The 20,249-nt window shown below is 32.1% G+C and overlaps 1 protein-coding gene across 2 annotated transcripts; it reads right to left on the reverse strand.

Annotated features, from left to right (window-relative positions):
• Positions 1 to 1,963: 1,963 nt before the first annotated feature.
• On the reverse strand, positions 1,964 to 19,996 carry LOC127704779 (bifunctional peptidase and (3S)-lysyl hydroxylase Jmjd7-like). 2 transcript variants are annotated; one of them, XM_052208989.1, is made up of 8 exons: positions 19,845 to 19,996; positions 15,726 to 15,879; positions 15,028 to 15,281; positions 14,173 to 14,229; positions 12,543 to 12,638; positions 8,682 to 8,758; positions 7,007 to 7,166; positions 1,964 to 2,503 (listed from the first exon to the last, which is right to left on the reverse strand). In XM_052208989.1, the coding sequence occupies exons 1-8, from the start codon at positions 19,909 to 19,911 to the stop codon at positions 2,421 to 2,423; spliced, it is 948 nt and encodes a 315-aa protein (XP_052064949.1). In that variant the 5' UTR covers positions 19,912 to 19,996; the 3' UTR covers positions 1,964 to 2,420. The 2 variants fall into 2 exon arrangements, with proteins under 2 accessions (XP_052064949.1, XP_052064950.1); XM_052208990.1 differs by having other exon boundaries at positions 14,173 to 14,224; positions 15,023 to 15,281.
• Positions 19,997 to 20,249: the final 253 nt, after the last annotated feature.

A 20,249-nucleotide genomic window follows, 5' to 3' on the forward strand; every position in this document is an offset into this window, starting at 1 on the left:
AAAAAATCTTGTCATTTAGGGGTTATAACTTTGGTAAAAAGGCATCTGATTACTATGGTAGAAATGGGGTAGATTTTTACATCATTATCTGTATATTAATAACTTGAAGAGATAAGACAATTGATTCATTTAACTGTCTCATTCTTCATTTAGCCATGTCGTTCATGTTGGTTGATCAGCAGGGGAAAAAACAGACACTTTATACTATATTTATCACACACATAAACAGTACTATATATGTTTCTGAATTCATTAAGGGTCATTTAGCCAAAGTTTGGTTCCAATTGTTCGAGTGGTTACAGAAGAGATGTTTCAAATATTTACATGGAGATGAAGAAAAAGACGGATGCTAAGTGACGGCGAAAGGTCCAGTTGTGCTTTAAATGAATTTTAATTATGATTAGCATAAAAAAAAAAAACTCCTGAAAGTGTTGATTGACAATTTCAATCATATTGTCTTAATTGTGGATCTTGTTTTGCTGATAACTATTGTGGTCTAAATTTTCAGACTTTTTGTTATAGTTTTCAAGATATTTGATTAAAACACTTAAACTTCTATAAAAATATCATTAAATGGCAATGACATCTATAACAAGTTGATCGATAACGTTCTAGACAAACAAACAAACTTGTATGCACTTATTTCTACATCTTATCTTGCTGGTCATATTATGCTGTTTAATGTTTATGTGATGTCTACTTTAAATTTCACTAAAACAATAACAAAAGAATGCACACGCTGAAATGTCTAGCCTGCTATACTAATTATAAAAATAAGATGTGGTATAATTGCCAGTGAGACAACTCTCCACCAGACACCAAACAACATAGATGTTAACAGCTATTGGTCACTGTACAACCTTCAACAATGAGCAAAGCCTGTACCTCATAGTCAGCTATAAAATGCCCTAAAATGACAAATGTAAAACAATTCAAACAAGAAAACTAACGGCCTAATTTATGTAAAACAAGAATGCGTCCATAGTACAACGATGCCCCACTTGCATTATCATTTTCTATGTTCAGTGGACCGTTAAATTGGGGTAAAAACTCTAATTTGACATTCAAATTAGAAAGATCATATCATATGGAACATGTGTACTAAGTTTCAAGTTGATTGGACTTCAACTTTATCAAAAACTACCTTGACCAAAAACTTTAACCTGAAAAACTTTAACCTGAAGCAGGACGGATGGACAAATGAACGGACGCACAGACCAAAAAACATAATGCCCATAAATTGGACATTATAAATGGGGCATAAAAACAATAAACGAAATATAAATATAATATACAGCAACAAACGACAACCTTGTTCAATGAACCATGCAAATGAAGTATGAAACCTGCAAGTCAGACATGCACACCTTACAATCATTTCATACATGCACACCAAATATAGTTGACCTATTGCTTATAGTATCTGATAAGTGAACAAAACCATGAAAACTGAACATTGACAAATGAACCATAAAAATCAGGTCAAGGTCAGCTGAAACCTGCCAGTTGGATATGTACACTTTACAATCAATCCATACACCAAATATAGTTGACTTGCTCCACACAGTATCTGAGATACTGACTTTAACACAAAAACTTTACCTTCATTACTGATCCATGAAATGAGGTCGAGGTCAGGTGAACCCTGTCCAAAGGAAATGAAGAATGAAGACCTTGCAAGAAACCCATTTACCAAATATATTTCATATGAAAAAAAATATATAGATTGTTTTCGAGTAGTCACTGAACCATGAAAATGAAGTCAAGGACAATGGACATATAACAGACAGAAACTTAATAACAGAAGGCATCTGCATACAAGGAATGAAGCATCCAGGTCTTCTACCTTAAGAAAATAAAGCCTTATACAATAGTTTAGGCCGTCGCCACTTCTGCTAGATAGTAATCCATATATATATCACATTCTACGACTTTTGTCACAGGCCACAAAAAACATGAACACTTTTTACCTGAAAATTTTATTACTTTCTGAAGCGTACAAAAGTTTTAAAATGTCTGATGTTAAAGTTTGAGGCTGGAACTGGAATATAACATCATACTGGGTGCAAAACAATAGATCAACCAGTTGCAGACTTTTTATTTTACACAAAGAGAATTTTAACAACAAGAGAAATAGGTTTAAAAACACTTGAGAATTGGATATCACTTGATATGAATGCTCTGTATTTTACTCAAATAGTAATAACAACCTCAAGGGCTCATTCACTTTTATATTGAAATTAATATCTAATTGTCACTTGTTATGAAACCTATAATTATATATTTAATATTCAAGAAGTTATGAGTCCACCTCAATTGATCATTCACAAGACATTTTCAATCAAGCTGCCTTACACACAAAAGGCTAAATACTGATTGTGCATTTCAAAAGGTTAATACAACTCAGCACAAATTATCTGTCACTTGATAATCTGAGTCACATTCTTCACAAAGTTATAATAGTTGTATTTTATATCAAACTCCATATCATACCAATAGTTTACTGCAAAAGAAAATGAGAAGAACCATGTATTCATAAATTCACAGTTTAATAAAAGAAGAAATACAGGATTTACTACATGATAATTTAATCATTTATTTTTTTTATGGTGCATTTTAAAAATTTATTTGCTACTATACTCTTTAAAAATGATGGCCAAAAAAAAAGCTGAGGATAAAAAAACTCTTGAGTCGAGATAAACTGACAATGATATGACAAAAACAATGACAAGGACAAGACAAACAAGGTCACAAAAACTAAATGTATATTTAGCTTTTTCACATTTTATTGCAATAAGTGAGATTTGCACAGTTTATTTTTTATGTTATTCTTTTTTCATTTGATAGGAAAAAGAAAAAGAAAAATACTGAATTTGTATTTAATATACTGGTAAGCCCCTTGTCACTGTAGCAGATGCATTAAAAACTCAGTATAAACTGTTGACACAGAGATTTATCTCCCCTTTTTGTAATTTTGATAGTATAATGCAAATATTGAATCAAAATGGCAATATCAAAACATGTAAACTATGCAAAACATTGAAAGTCAATGAACCATGACTTAAGATGCAGGACCAAATAACCTCCATGGAAATGAGAAATGCCAATGCTTATAAAACTGCATACCAAATACAATTGACTTATCATATGTGGTTACCTTAACACTAACCTTAACACAAACTTTAACTTGTAAACAATGTAAAAAATTCAAAGTCAATGAACACTGATAGGGGATGGGGCAAAATAATCTCCATGGAAAAGATAACTTGCAAATACTTATACTATCATCGACTTAACAGAAGTGGTTTCTCTTAAACTGATCTAATCACAAACTTTAACATGTAAACTGAGGGTGCAGATCCAAATAATCTCCTTGGAAATGAGATGTGCCCATGCTTATGTATCTGAATAACAAATATCATTGACCTACCACAAGTGGTTCCCCTTAAACTGACCTAATCACAAACTAATACATGTTAAGTTAGCAAAAGTTTCAAAGTCAATGGACCATGACTGAGGAGGCAGGGACAAATTATCTCAATGGAAATGAGATGTGTCAATGTTAATACAACAGTATACAAAATATCATTGACCTACCACTAGTGGTTCCCAATAAACTGACCTAATCACAAACTGATACATTGTTGATGCTGAAAACAAAGCCGAACTACTGTTGCCATCGGAAACAGCATACCTAAGTCTTGCATTTTGACTCTATCAAGGCGAAATATAAACAAGAGGCTGTCAGAGTGACAGCAAACCAGATTTTCCTGCAGAGGTCGAACCCTGAACAGTTGAGCAAGTATGGACACTACATTTAAGCTTAAAACAGCTCTGAATTTGGATTGTATTTGAATATTTGACACAGCATAGGTTTGTGACTCAAAATGAATGTGGTCAAAGAACTGAAATATTTGAAATTGGACATTTACCTATTATGGTCCAATATCCAAAATCTAAGTACATATTAGAATCAGCATATCAAAGAAACCCAAGAATTTAATTTTTGATGAAATCAGACAAAAGTTTAATTTAGGACCCTTTGGACCTCAATGTGGACCAATTTGATAAAGGAGCCTACAATCAAAAATCTCTCAATACATGGTTAGATTCATCATTTCAAAGAACCCCATAAATTCAATTTTCGTTGAATCAAACAAAGTTTAATTTTGGACCCTGATTTGGACCAACTTGAAAACTGGGCCCAAAAATCTAATATTTAAATACAGGTTTAAATTCAGCATTTGAAAGAACCCTATATATATTTAATTTATGTTGAAATGAAACACAGGTTAATTGTATCCATAATATTTTCTGTGCAAAGGGAAATAACTCAAACTGGATAATTTTTTTCTAAAATAAGATATGATGCAATTTTTCAAATTATAATCAATAATATAATAACAACAACCAGTGATGACTAAGTTCTCTAAAATTAGATATGATTTAACACTCAAACATTGTTAGAATCAGTATATCAAAGAACCAAAGAATTCAATTTTTGATAAAATTAAACAAAAGTTTAATTTAGGACCCTTTGGACCTCAATGTGGTATTATCTTATTAATAATGAAAAGAAATACAGGTTTAGATTAAGCATTTCAAAGAACTCTATATTTATTCAATTTATGTTGAAATCAAACACAGTTTAATTTTGGACCCCGATTTGGACCAACTTGAAAACTGGGCCCAAAATCAGAAATCTAAATATATGTTTATTAATAAACAAAATTAAGCTTAGTTTTTAAAGGAGTTCACTTCATAAAAAAAAATGTATAGCATTCAGAAAATTAGTTTTTACAGAATAACAAACAAACTTGCCACAAAATTCTTCAAACAATTTACCAAAGAAAAGAAGAAAAAAATCCAAAATCTCATTTATCATTAATACAATGTCTTTTCAAAATCTATAAAACTTATCAGTAACAAGAAATAATTGTAACAGGATGCTGTTACGAGGTCTCCCAAACAAAGCTCCAATAATTCGTCATTCCCATGGTCATCTGACATTGGCCAAAGTCCAGTACAAATTGGTTTGTGATATGCATATTGTGATGCCTATGGATTGACCCTGTATGTCATTCAAATCTTCTTGAAATGACGACCAGGAATATATATGGTTGTTTAGGGTGGAGATCTCGACCGTTTACAAGTTCTCAAAAGAGGACTCCCCCTAAATTTCATATGATTTGTTTTTTTGTCCCATACAAGAATATATATGGTTTACGGGTGGGGATTGCGACCATTTACAAGTTCTTAAACAGGAGGGGGTGGGGTTGACCCCAGGGGACTCGCCTTTTATTTCATTTGATTTGTTTTATTGTCCCATACAAGAATATATATGGTTTCGGGGTGGGGATCTTGACCGTTTACAAGTTATCAAAAAGAGGGGGGTGGGGGTTACCCTCATGGACTTCCCCTTTATTTCATTTGATTTGTTTTATTTTCCCATACAAGAATATATATAGTTTAGGGGTGGGGATCTCGCCCGTTTACAAGTTCTTAAACAGGAGGGGGTGGGGTTGACCCCAGGGGACTCGCCTTTTATTTCATTTGATTTGTTTTATTGTCCCATGCAAGGATATATATGATTTAGGGGTGGGGATCTCGACCGTTTACAAGATAAAAGCACATTCTCAAATTGAAGGGGGGTGGGGGTAAGAATATACATGATTTAGGGAGACTTAATTATCTACAAAATGTCTAATAATGAACAGTAAATTTCTGACTTCATTTATACAGTTCTTCTAGTAAAATTCAAACTTTATATATACAGTCCTACAGATCTTATCAGGAAACAGAAAATTTTCAAATAAATCTGTCACTCCAATGATTATCATATGCTTAGATATTTCCCAGATCTAATTAATAATGAAAAAAATTCATTACTGTAAATTCAGAAATTATTGTGATGTTTTTATTATTGCGAAAAATGCGACAGGGTTATAATCGCAATAATTTAAACTCGCATTTTGAAATATTTTATATGAATTAAACAGGATTTTTCTCAATATCGCAAAAATTAGAATCGCATTTTTGTCTAATATGACATAATCGCAATAATAAATGTACGCAATATTTTCTGAATTTACAGTATCATATGCTAAAATATTTCTAATATCTAATTGAACAGAACTATGGTTTAACATAGTACTCTTAACATTACATATATAATAATTAATAATGTAATAATCTTCAAAATGTCTAATGATATAGCTTATAATCATTACCACTTAGGAAATAGATAATTTTCAAATAAATCTGTCACTCCAATTTTTATTGTGAGATAAGACAAATCATAACATGATGACAAGAGTAAAATATTTAAAAGTTCCACTTTTGGATATTAACAATCGCGATAACTCACAAAGGAGATATACTGAAATTTTAAAAATTGAACTAGACCTTCATTAAGTCCCAGGAAACAACATATTTAAATTTGAAAAAAATTTGTTAAAACATTTTCATGTTATTGTGCTGACACTGTTTGGCAGCCGCATGTCAGCCCGCCCTGCCGCCCGCCGTACATCCCCATTTTAATAACCGATATTTCCTTAGAAAATCTGGTTAACTAGAATAATGCTCCTATCACACTATTGAATAATGCTCCTATCACACTATTGAATAATGCTCCTATCACACTATTGAATAATGCTCCTATCACACTTATGATAATGCTCCTTTGACACTATCGAATAATGCTCCCGGGGGCGGATCCAGGATTTTAGGTTAGGGGGGGTGCAAACTTAAATTTTGTCTGAGCGGAGTGAGGCGAAAATTTTTTTGAAGTAAAATTATCGAAATATTCTTTATTAAGCTGAGGACAACCCATGCTTTGCAAATTTTAGGGGGTGCATGACCGCCACGCCCCCACCTGAATCTGCCCCTGGCTCCTATTACTCTATCAAAGCATGTTCATATTACACTATCAAATCATGATCCTATCACCCTATTTTTTACTTTCTCTAAATACATATTTATCTAACTAACTAACTAATTAACTAACCTGCCACACAACCATGTGACTGTTGGACATGATGAAACCATAATGACGGCAGATATAACATTTCTCCTTCATTAACAGTAACTTCTATTGGACTGGCTTTTTGATATTCTGGATATAAGGCTAGATCTGGGTTTAATGGGTCAATGGCTACCCAAGGAACCTGAAATATTTTTTTGGAATATGTATAATTCTCACAGGGTCTAAAATGAAATAACAAATAAAAATGTGGCTCAAACCTATAGGAGCATAAATCATTCAGAATAAAGAACATTAAAAAAAGTATAGCTTTCAAAAGATATATGCAATTTACAACAATAAGAAAATATAAAAAAATGTTAACTTAAGAAACAACAAGAAAAGAAAGGCTGCAGACAGGGTTTCCGCTGGCAGTTGCCATTATTGAATATTGAGGAAAAAATAAAATTGTGGCAAAAAAAAATTGTTATTTAACAAAAACTTTGTGAAAGAATTTTAATGGTTCGACTTCATCTATCTTGTTTATTTTTTTTGACCTTTTTCCACAAATTTAAGAAAAATCTCTGATCTTAGATGTTATTGTGATTCTTAGCATTGTGTAGAAGTTTCATAAAATTTGCATGAGGCAAACTTAAGAAAGACTGTGGTAACGAATAAATTTGCATTTTTTAAATTATAAAGGGGCATAACTCTAGAATGGTAAGAGACTCACTGCCCAAATTCGAACTCAGTCAGCATGTTTTGGTTCTTAGCATTGTGTATGAGGCAAATTTAAGTTAGAGTGCAAAAACGAAAATGGGACAGACAGAAAGACGGAAGGACATACAGAAGGACAGATGAATGGAAAGACGGACCAGATGACAGACAGGAGGACGGATGGTCAAGGTAACAGATACTGCACCCTTTGCCTACAGCAGGGGAGGGGAATAAAAATGTAAGTCATAGTGATTGAAATCACTGGTAAGAAGCTTGGAAGATGGATGGATAGCTGTTTAACATCCAGAGGCAAATTAAATGCATATTCAGGACAAAAACATGTTAGTATAATATGAATATGAACCTTGCTTTGTACCAGACTGACACAGATTTTTAACATGCTAGTTCACAAAATAACATATTTGCATGCGGACATGTTGCTCTACCCAGACACATTATTCTGCCTCCCATCCTACCAGTCATTGCTCTTTAATGCTGAATGCTTAGTAGAGAAGCAGCAAATACCAATTTAACAGTCTAAAGGTTTGACCCAGCTAGGGTTCGAACCCACAACCTTCCGCACTCCAGCGAAGTTCACTCCAGGCAAACATGCTACCACATGACCATGAGGCATTGAAAGCTTAGAAGAGATGGGTGCATAATTTCAAATGCTATTTAAGTCTTCCAGAGAAGTATGCTGGTGGAATAAAAAATCAAGTTACAGAACTATTGAATAGAAATGTCATGATAGTTGCATTACTGCAGTTCTTTATAGAGTTAGACAATTTGTCAGTAGATAAATTCAGCTTAAAGTAAGTCAATATAAATACATGTAGATCACAATTTCTCTTGTTATCAAGGTTAAAAAAAAACAGAACACAATTTGATGAGGTCTTTGGTACTGAGTGGTATTTTTTGTGATTCCTTTTATCCCTCTTTATGTAATATACAAATGAATATATTTTTTGGGGAAAATATTATACTGAATTGATATTGGTGGTACCTTGTCACTGGAATCAGTTGGCTTTATAGTAAATGAACCATCATCATTCTGTACATACACTGCAGGATCATACAATTCTGAAAAGTTATAACACCATTCATATATTATAGGCTTAATAATTATATGATTTTACAAGAATATTTGTTTTGGTGTCACAATCTTAAACAATATAGACACTATAAAAGTGAGTATTATCATTCTATGTTTAATCTTAAAAATTACTGTTTTATTTGAGAATTAAATAAAGTTTATCACTGTTTTTTTTTTTTTCTTTTTATATAAACTGGTGTGAATTAGATTGATTGATCATTGTTTGCTTTACGTTCAGTGGCAAATATTTGTATGCATGTTCAGGACAAACGTGTGGATAAGACTGCTGTAGTGTTTTTATCTACTGTCAAATTCAAATTCAAAAATTTCTGATAGCATTTTAATTTAGACTGTTGAACAATGGTAAAAAATGCGAAATTAATTATAATGATTATAAAAAATGTGGCATACAAATGTGATCTCAGGTGCTCCAGAAGGGTAAGCAGAAAATGTGACATACAAATGTGATCTCAGGTGCTCCAGAAGGGTAAGCAGAAAATGTGGCATACAAATGTGATCTCAGGTGCTCCGGAAGGGTAAGCAGAAAATGTGACATACAAATGTGATCTCAGGTGCTCCAGAAGGGTAAGCAGAAAATGTGGCATACAAATGTGATCTCAGGTGCTCCAGAAGGGTAAGCAGAAAATGTGGCATACAAATGTGACCTCAGGTGCTCCGGAAGGGTAAGCAGAAAATGTGGCATACAAATAATGTTATCAAAATTTAATAATATATATATAAAATGTTTCTTTTTTTTTTTTTTGCAAACCTATACCTATCAAATTGCAATTTTTACAGTGATAAATCAAATTGCAATTTTTACAGTAATAAAACAAAGTAAAAATTTATGAATTGACAGTACACTTCGAAAATTTAATACCAAAGATTCAATCAGTGACATTTACCATTTATTCAACTCCTTTTTATTGTCGAGCCTGCGAAATTTATTTCGCGAAAGCGAGATATAGCGATCCTAGATTCCGTCAAAGAATCAAACCTTTGAAAATATATTTTTATCATTTTAGGATTTTTCTGATAGATGGACTTAATTCTTTACAGTAAACATTTATAGACAGTCTGGGATTAAATTTTTTTTTCATGATAAATTTGTAAACATTCATGGATTGTAATGAAACTTGGACGGAAGCTAATCTTTAAAACCAGGAAATAGCAACTAAAGAAAAAGTTTAATTTTTTTTTAATTCTGTATTTTATAGATTAATTGACGCACTTTTTCAGTCAACATTACACTTTTACACTGACAACAGCAATCGCAGGCAAGACACAGAGTTCCGTGGGACCCCTTACAAATTTTTAGTTCAAAAATCTGTTTTAAAGTATTCTATAAATGTTTCAGTAATGGTCTAAAGATACAAATATAACGTAACTATTTAGAGCAATAAGAGGTATCCATAGAAGAAAAACAACTTATCCTTAGTTATGTATCAGAATTACACATACTTTAATTGTAACAGGCACCTCTACATGGTTCACATTAGAATTATTTCCCTTTTATCAGAAAAAAAAATCACTGAAAATAACTCTCATGTAAAAGATGTTTCATGGCCCATTACAATTAAGCTGTGCATATGTCTGATAATCCCAATAACTTAGTTAAGTATATGTCATCAGGCTAATTTGGACTTATATTTTATTTTATCATTTTATTTAGAAATTGGACTTTTAGAAAAGATAGTTTTACAAATTTAGATATTCACATGTCAAAACAAATTATGTGTTATTATCTTAATTAGTGACAATTGATGATAAATATTTATGACGGATTTATTTATTTGTGAGGTTATTGAAATTAATATGAAAGACTTTTATCCTTAATTCATACTAAAGGTGTGAAAAATATTGTAAAGGGAAAATGAAAGAATGAAATTATACGAATAAATATATTTATCTTTTATATTAATTAATGTGAAAGCTGTCACTTATGGCTAAAGGTTACGAAAAGTCATTTTAATTAGAATATTGTTATGTTAAATTGAGTTTTGTCTACTTCCTATATTCAGTATAAATATTGGTTGTAAATCATGTGAAATCAGTGAGAACATCCAGTAGATACATTAGGAGTCATAGTGTTATACTGACACTGTCCTTTGTATGTTATAATACTACTTTGGCTTGGAATTAAATGATAAAACTTGATTGTGTTGAATCTTTGTGAACTGCAACAACTAGTTCCTGTCATTGATGACCTTAAGACTTAAATGTTTTTCTAATGATTTTACAAATAAAATCTTGACCCGTTACAGTAGGGAGCCCACACAAGTACCAACAGCCCCTTTGTTACATATAGTTTATCAATTTTTTGAGCTCGTGCGGGTGCACTCAACTCCAATCTTACTTGACTAGGATTGTCAGTTATCCTATCGAAGGTCGGTGGTTTTCTCCGGGCACTCCGGCTTCCTCCACCAATAAAAACTGTCCACCACGAAATAGCCCAAGAGCGGTGCTTAAAAGTGGCGTTAAAACACCAAAAATTTGTAAGGGTTCCACGGAACCCAGTGTCTCGCCTACTTTTTCTGTTAATCGCAGGCTCAACAAAAATGAGGAAGTAAATCAATAAAGATATTCCTCTAAATACTATCTTTTGATTGTAAGAAGCTTCTGTCCAAGTTTGGTAAAAATCAGGATAGTTTATGAATCTAATAAATGTTTAAAAACTTTAACTGCAGACTGAATGTAATGTTAACTGGAAGAAAACAAAATTTCCTTCTAGATACTAGCATTTGATCATAAACAAGCTTCTGTTAAAGTTTGGTACAAATCCAAAATAGTATAAGAAAGTTATTAAAATTTTAAAAACTTTAACCACAGAGTGAATGTGTTGTTTCCTGACAGAAAATCTAAGTCCATTTAAAAGTAAAATACGGAAAAATGGATTTATTATTTTACAAAATTTCCTTCTAGATACTAGCTTTTGATCATAAACAAGCTTCTGTCCAAGTTTGGTACAAATCCAAAATAGTATAAGAAAGTTATTAAAATTTTAAAAACTTTAACCACAGAGTGAATGTGTTGTTTCCTGGCAGAAAATCTAAGTCCATTTAAAAGTAAAATACGCAAAAAATGGATTTATTATTTTACAAAATTTCCTTCTAGATACTATCTTATGATCATAAACAAGCTTCTGTCCAAGTTTGGTAGAAACCCAGGATAGTTTAAGAAAGTTATTAAAATTTTAAAAACTTTAACCACAGAGTGATTGTAATATTTCCCGGCAGAAAAACTAAGTCCATTTATAAGTAAAATACGGAAAAAATGGAATTTTATTTTTACAAAATTTACTTCTGGATACTATCTTATGATCATAAACAAGCTTCTGTCTAAGTTTGGTAGAAATCCAGGATAGTTTAAGAAAGTTATTAAAATTTCAAAAACTTTAACCACAGAGTGAATATTTGTGGACGCCGCCGACGACAACGACGACGACGACGATGCCGACGGAATGTAGGATCGCTATGTCTCGCTTTTTCGACTAAAGTCAAAGGCTCGACAAAAATCAAAAAATCAAATCAATTTTTTGACACCTCTATTTAAAATATAACTATGAATTATAATAGCAATGAATATGAATAAAAGGATATAACAATGGACAGCAATCCAAGGATACAAAATAACATCTGGAGGTCAAACAGTATTTAATTATAAACAAGTGCATATACCATATGTCAAGCTTTATGTCAAAACTCTTAGACTCATACTGATGTAAACAATGTCAAAACTCTTAGACTCATACTGATGTAAACAAAACCTTACCATAAGGAACAAATGATAAATCACTTGGTGGTATCAAGATAAACTTCTTCCATCCTTTTACAACACAGTAAAGATTTTCATAATGGTCTTTGTGCACTGTTGTAAAAAATGTATCAAAATAAATTAGAGCATATTTTATTATTTTTTAAAAAAATTTGTCTTTCTTCGACAAAGAAGAAAAAGTGGTACTTAGGCTGCTGTTTTGGCAGCATCGTCAACATTATATTAGTTTGTTATTAGGTCAGTTTATGGGGAATCACTAGTGATAGGTCAAAGATATCTGGTATGCAGTTGTATTAGCATTTGAACATCTCATTTCAATGGAGATTATTTGGCCCAGCCCCCAGTCATGGTTTATTGACTTTGAAACTTTTGCTTAGTTTACATATATTAGTTTGTGATTATATCAGCTTAAGATGAACCACTAATGTTAAGTCAATGATATTTGGCATGAAGTTGTATAAGTTTTGCAAGTCTCACAAAACATGTTTAACCCTGCCACATTTTCGCGCCTGTCCCAAGTCAGGAGCCTCTGGCCTTTGTTAGTCTTGTATGTTTTTTTTTAATTTTAGTTCATTTGTTTTGTGTGGCGTCCATTTTCAATGAACTAGTACACCTTTTTGTTTAGGGGCCAGCTGAAGCCCGCCTCCAGGTGCTGCATTTTCTCGCTGTGTTGAAGACCTATTGGTGGCCTTAGGCTGTTTTCTGCTCTTTGGTCTGGTTGTTGTCTCTTTGACACATTCCCCATTTCCATTCTCAGTTTTATCTCATTTCCATGGGGATTATTTTGCTCCACCCCCTCAGTAATGATCAGTTGACTTTTAATGTTTTGCATAGTTTACATGTTAAAGTTTGTAATTAGATAAGTTTAAGTTTAAGATGAACCACTAATGTTAAGGGCATATATATATATATATACGATACAGTTTCGATCCCATGGTGATTTTTTTACGAAAATTTGCATACAAGCTATTTTTCACCTGGTCAATTCAAACATGTAATAAAAAATATACCTTTATGTGCTAAATTTAGAGATAAATGGGGTCGAAATTTTAGACATTTACCTAAAATTTCGGTTTCTTGGACATTTCTATCCTTTGGATAGACATATTAAACTTTTTTGTTTCAAAAGATAAACACATGCGGATTTTTTTAAAATGATTTTGAATATCTTCTTTACAAATGTATCATCTTAATTTGTGTATCAATTCTTTGGAAATAATTCATTTTTCTTAAATTTTCAAGATTTTAGAAAAAAACGGCATTTTGTGCTTTATATTTAACTAATTTTTAAAAAATTCATTGGTGATTTCTTCATTAAAATTGGAATAAATAATCTTCATACAGTATCAAGTGAAATGTCATTTTAAAAAAGAGGGGTCCATGGACTCGTTTTCAAACTAATGATTAAAATCATTCGAAAAATGCATCTTTTCCTGATAAATGGCAGTTTAACCTGTGAACATTCCCTCACCTTCAACTTTCATCATACATAAATCTAAATACCATTAAGGTACATTACATTTTGTCTTATATAAATGTCATCAATTTTGTGTTATACCGGTACATGAAAATCTATTCAAATATGTTCTAACGCCTTTGCCAAAAAACAAAAACCACTTATACTCACTGGAAGTAATAGCTCTGCTGTCCCCCATCCAAAAGTTTACAGCATCTGGTTCCTTTCCTAACAAAGTAAAATTATATAACAGTGAGATAAATATTTGAAATTCTCATGCAATCTTCTATTTTAAGCCAGATTCAATTTTTAACAAAAGTACAAAAACCGAAATTATGCAATCTCATTTATCAAGACTTTTACTATCAAATGGTTTTATTCTTTCCCCATAAACAATGTACATGTATTGAACATTTGTGCATCTTTTCAGCAATTTTGCATCATTACAACGGAATATACACTCAAGTAAATATAAAGTAACAGAAAATTTGATACTAGAATTGTACTTTAAGTCCTGGTACCATCGTTAAACAATTTTGACATGACATAAAGACCTATAATACCATTATATACCATATCATACCTATAATGCCACTTATTCAATATCTCTGATATAAACTAATAGCCAATGAATTAAGAATTCAACAGGAGCCAATTGAGACAAGGCCCACCCAAGTCCTTAAAAGGCCATCAGATGTCAGAGCAATCTCAGACTACCTTAGGCATGAATCAAATGTAATATAAATAATGGAATTTCGAAATATAATAGAAGAGATCATTTTGAATGCATCAATTCAGAAATTCTGCACAAGTTAAGCTGAGTTGTCTCAGTGTACTCATGAATGATGTCTTGAAAATCCTCAACTAAAAAAAACTGGCTGCAAAGATGTACATTGTAGCTAAGATGGCTGAAAGTGGTGTTCAACTTCAACAGTCAATAAATCAATCAATCAATCTTGACAATCAATCAGAACGCTATTAATAGTAACAACTGTGTTCATTATTTTTACATTTACAGCACTTTACCAAATGCTTCAGTTCCCCACGAAATATCACTATCCACATCCTTTAATAAAGTAGCAAACTCGTCAGTAAGGTTAGAACTCTGTTTCTGTATGTAGTAAACATCTTTAAAATCATCAGGATTTTCTATGACCTTCAAAAAGTCTTTAACTTTCATCATCTTCTCATGTGGCATGACAAACTTGCCATCAGTTACAGCATCAGCATAGCCATTGGGTGTTACAGCAACTGTCACTTCCAAATCACCGATAATATTCCTGTGAAAATCATAAATAATGATATGCATGTGTAATAAGGCATTCTAAAACTATGTTGGTGACAGTTAAAATGCTTTTTATTAAGTGAAGGAAAATGACATTACTTTGACCTATAAATGGTTTACTTTACAAATTGTGACTTGCATGGAGAGTTGTCTCATTGGCACTCAAACCACATCTTCTTATATCTATATATAATTTTTTTGTGTTTATCAGTTATGGTGATCTAAAACATTACTCAACTTATAGATGGTTGTACACAAATGAAGAAGACCCCCCCACCATCACCTTTTCCAACTTGGGAAATTTAATCATGGTATCCCCTTTACAGTATGGGATTTTAATAAATTAAAAAAAAAAAAATAAAAACTGCTGAAAACATTTTTTATGCTCAAACTTAGAAAAAAAAATATATTTCCTTTTACAGAATGTTTATAAAATTACCTAAGATAGTCATGATTCCATCTTGATATAGCTGGCCAGTGGTCTACGGCACCTTGAATGAGGACTGGTTTGTTTGGCGAGACATATTCCCGATAAAATACAAGTGGTGTTGGTGGTTTGTCGAGTACTCGTACAGCCTTGTCTAGATATAATTCTGAAAAAAATAGAGAACTATGAAACTTTTTTACACTACTAGTATACATCTAACTGGCTGCTGAAGTACTTTTTTTCAGTTTTTTTTTTCCTTTTTTGTATTAATTTTCACTAACTTTCAAAAAAATGTGCTTTAATGATGACATGAACAAATGATGAACAGTATTAATATTCAATCATATTTTCTTTTATTTCTAACAACAGGTCTGACACTACCAACTGACTACTGCAGGTATTTAAAAATTTTTATAACTAGACATATATCTTTAAAAGCTGATGCTTCTTATCGTGTTTAAAGCCATTTAAGAGGGTCATAAAAGGGGGTATGTGCACGGAGAAACAGTTTCTCCCAATTTGCACAAAACACAGTGACCTGCAAGCACAAAAACAAGTGAAATAAAAATTGCAAACATGTTGCACAATAATAACCCTTTAAACTAGTCTTAATCACTCTCTTTTAATTCAGCTACTTCATTTAAAATTGAGAATGGAAATGGGGAATATGTCAAAGAGACAACAACCCGACCAAAGAGCAGACAACAGCCGAAGGCCACCAATTGGTCTTCAATGCAGCGAGAAAATCCCGCACCCTTATGTGGTCCTCAGCTGGCCCCTAAATAAAATTGTGTACTAGTTCAGTGAAAATGGACGTCACACTAAACTCCAAAACATATAAATGAACTAAAATTAAAAAACATACAAGACTAACAAAGGCCAGAGGCTCCTGACTTGGGATAGGCGCAAAAATGCGGCTGGGTTAAACATGTTTTGTGAGATCTCAACCCTCCCCCTATACCTCTAGCCAATGTAGAATAAAGAAACACATAGCAATACATACAGTAAAACTCGGTTTAAAAGAAGTCCGAGTCCGATGTCAGAATAGGTAACAAAAGAAAATAAGCAATTATATATATATATAATAATAATATGAAGTAAATCCGATATAAATTTTTCTACAAGTACATTAACATTTGTTAAATTGGCAATAACTTTGATATGACCTCTAAATGAAAATATAACCATATTAACTGTTTGCTGCAGATTCTAAAAATTTTGATAATGTTAAATTTTATGTTTTGTTCAAATTATTAATCTGTACAACTTAGAATGGTTTTAAAGAGGGACTGACTGACAGACATACAAAATTTTATCTATGATTGCAATTCAATAATGTAACAAAAAAAAAAGCACGGAACATACGGTAGGTCAGAGTGACCCGTTTTAGCCTAGATTGTTACCTACTTCACAAGATAAATCTCTACACATATCTTGCTGATATGAAATTGGACATATAACTTGTGCAAGATCAATGAAGTGTGAAATATAGGTCACAGTGATCTTTGCTTGGGTGCTGACCCTGCTTAATAAAGAGCATATTTACTGATTATTAGATTGTCCTTTTAGTTATAACTCAGGCATAAAACTTAACCAGGGTAACATGACATTCCACTCGAGACATTAACTTGCCTCTTTTTATAGATGTATCCCAACTTGTATACAAAGATACAATATAAACATTATTTATAACATACTTGTTACCAATATCTGGCTGTTAACACAGATGTGGCAGGGCTCATACTACTTCAGATTCATAAGGATAGTTCAAGTGACTTCTCTACTAATAGGGAGAAGTGGTGAGACTTAAAAGAGAAGAGCATGAGTGCTACAATCTTTGTTTTTTATTCAATAATATAAAGGGTCATAAAAAGACATATATATTATTTTTAACAATTTTAACAAACATTTTAACAACAAAAACATTGTATTTTTATTTTATTTTATTTCATTTTAATAGTTCACTTCCATATATACTTACTTTCACTTTCTCTTTCAATTGCTATTTATAACGTTACTCACCATAGCAACATTGTGACGTTTTAATTTTTTCAACCCGATTTTGTACCTCAGCATGATTTTATATATTGTTTTCTATCCTGATGACGGTGGCCTAGCCACCGAAACATGTCGATCTCAATAAATTGCTGGAGCATTCCTTAAAGTGTTGTTGTTACTGGACCTTCTACATTTTTTTATTTTTAAGGTAATTATTTTCTATATTGCTTAATTTATACCTGAGAATGAAATTAAAATAAAGGATGTTTCAGTAAATGCCTTAAACATGTTAAATAATCATTATTACTTACACAATTATATTTTTTGCTCTTGTCAATTCATAAGCTTGAAATATTTCCCACTGGAAGATCGTTACAGCATCCTATATTTTATCATACATTTTCCCTTACAATAAGATATTCATCTTTTGAAAAGTTTTGCATATATCATTTGCTTTAATAAATAAACCGTGTTATTTTCAAACAATAATTTTACGTTGGAAAAAATATCAACTGTCTTAATTTATGGGATGGGTATTCCAAATAATTATGGCGTCTTGAAAGGCTATTTTAATTTTTTGCATTGACGCCTTCCAAAAATGAAAATAGCCTTTCATTTTGTCATAACTATTTGAAATAGCTCTCAATCCCCCTCCCTGAAAGATAAAAACCAAGATAAAATTATATGAATAGACAAGAATGCTGAATTGGTGGTGCCTTAATGTTCCAAGAGGGTGGTAAAGGGTTATTTTCGTGCAACATTTTGGACCTTTTTATTTCATATGTTTTCGTGTTTTGACGTTTTATTTCTCAGTTTTCTAGTGTTTGGTTCGATGTGCGTGCATTGTGTTTCCCCTTATTTATTTTTTAAATAGTGTTTTGTGTCGGTACTCTTAATTTCATGAATTTCTCGTGCTTGTCCCGCATTTGATTAAATAGTAAACCGGGACTAATTCAAAGTCAGCCGGGATATTGTTTTAAATTATGTATTAATGTATTAATAAAGTGGTTTCCAGGATATTAATTGCTCTCTTCATTAATAGTCTATAGGCATGTCAGTTAACTGCTAGTAGTCTGTTGTTATTTATGTATTATTGTCATTTTGTTTATTTTCTTTGGTTACATCTTCTGACATCAGACTCGGACTTCTCTTGAACTGAATTTTAATGTGCGTATTGTTATGCGATTACTTTTCTACATTGGCTAGAGTAATAGGGGGAGGGTTGAGATCTCATAAACATGTTTAACCCCGCCGCATTTTTGCGCCTGTCCCAAGTCAGGAGCGTCTAGCCTTTGTTAGTCTTGTATTATTTCTAATTTTAGTTTCTTGTGTACAATTTGGAGTTTAGTATGGCGTTCATTATCACTGAACTAGTATATATATTTGGGGCCAGCTGAAGGACGCCTCCGGGTGCGGGAATTTTTCGCTGCATTGAAGACCGGTTGGTGACCTTCTGCTGTTGTCTGTTCTATGGTCGGGTTGTTGTCTCTTTGACACATTCCCCATTTCCATTCTCAATTTTTCAAGTACTTAAATAACTAGCGGACGCTAAATATTTACAATTTTATTTCTCATGATTCTTTTTTTAGGATTTTTATTTTCGGTGCAACGTTTTTGCGATTTTTATTTCATGTGTTTCCTTGTTCAGACCCCCCTCTACCACCCTCTTCCTGTCTTGATTTAACAAAGAACATTTTTTTATCATACATCCACAAGCATCTGGATGCTGGGTCCTTTATTCCTTTCAACTAGGTAAGGCATGTTTTTGTTCTCTGGAACCCTATGGAGGATAATGAACTTCCAAAGTTTTGTTGTCTTTTTTTTAAATTGGTAACACAACTTGATGGAATGCTAGACATTTTTGTTAATTCAAAAAAAAAAATCTGGGAAATTACAATTTGAACATTGCATATCTTCAATACTCCCTTCTAAAAACAAATATATTTATTTCTTCAAAAAAATTAAGAATCAAACAATGTATTTCAAAACAATGTGCTCCCCCAAAAAAGATTAATAGTCGGTGCCTTACTCGGGACCACATTCCAACTTTATAAATTATATTTATAACAGATCGGGCGTAGATATTTTGAGTGCTCGTTCTGAACTTACATTTTGATTGTACATTTGTCTTACCTCTTGCTTCGAGTGCTAATTGTTCTAGTTGCTTTCCAAGTTGGTTTATTTTCTTGTTTGTTGTCATGAAATAAGATATTTTTGAAGTTAATAAAGATAGTAAAGAGAGACAACTCGACCTCGCTGATCGATGAGGTTAAATTTAATATGAACAACCCGAACAGAAAGGTGTACAATAAGGAATTTTCTGAAAAAATAATGTCAATGATAAAATGTGTCATATCAGAGACATATAATATAAGTATTAAATGTCTCTGGTCATATGAAGCAGAAAATACAGACTTTACACCAAATTGTATGCTTTGTCCATGGCTCTGCCATTTTTTTAATATTTGAAGCAATTCACTACTTTAGACTGCGGGACATAATGTTTTTATCCAACTCAATGATAGGTTTGAACGTTGT

This window comes from Mytilus californianus, unplaced genomic scaffold (genome assembly GCF_021869535.1).
Source record: "Mytilus californianus isolate M0D057914Y unplaced genomic scaffold, xbMytCali1.0.p SCAF_6, whole genome shotgun sequence".
NCBI classification, from domain to species: Eukaryota; Metazoa; Mollusca; class Bivalvia; order Mytilida; family Mytilidae; genus Mytilus; species Mytilus californianus.

What these genes read in the sequence shown, in the direction of transcription:
- LOC127704779 (XM_052208989.1), bottom strand. Translation starts at nt 19,911, where the DNA reads ATGACAACAAACAAGAAAATAAACCAACTTGGAAAGCAACTAGAACAA. An exon ending in GTGGGGAACTGAAGCATTTG is followed by an intron (nt 14,230 to 15,027) that starts GTAAAGTGCTGT and finishes TTACTTTGTTAG; the next exon opens with GAAAGGAACCAGATGCTGTA. An exon ending in CAGCAGAGCTATTACTTCCA is followed by an intron (nt 12,639 to 14,172) that starts GTGAGTATAAGT and finishes TTTTTACAACAG; the next exon opens with TGCACAAAGACCATTATGAA.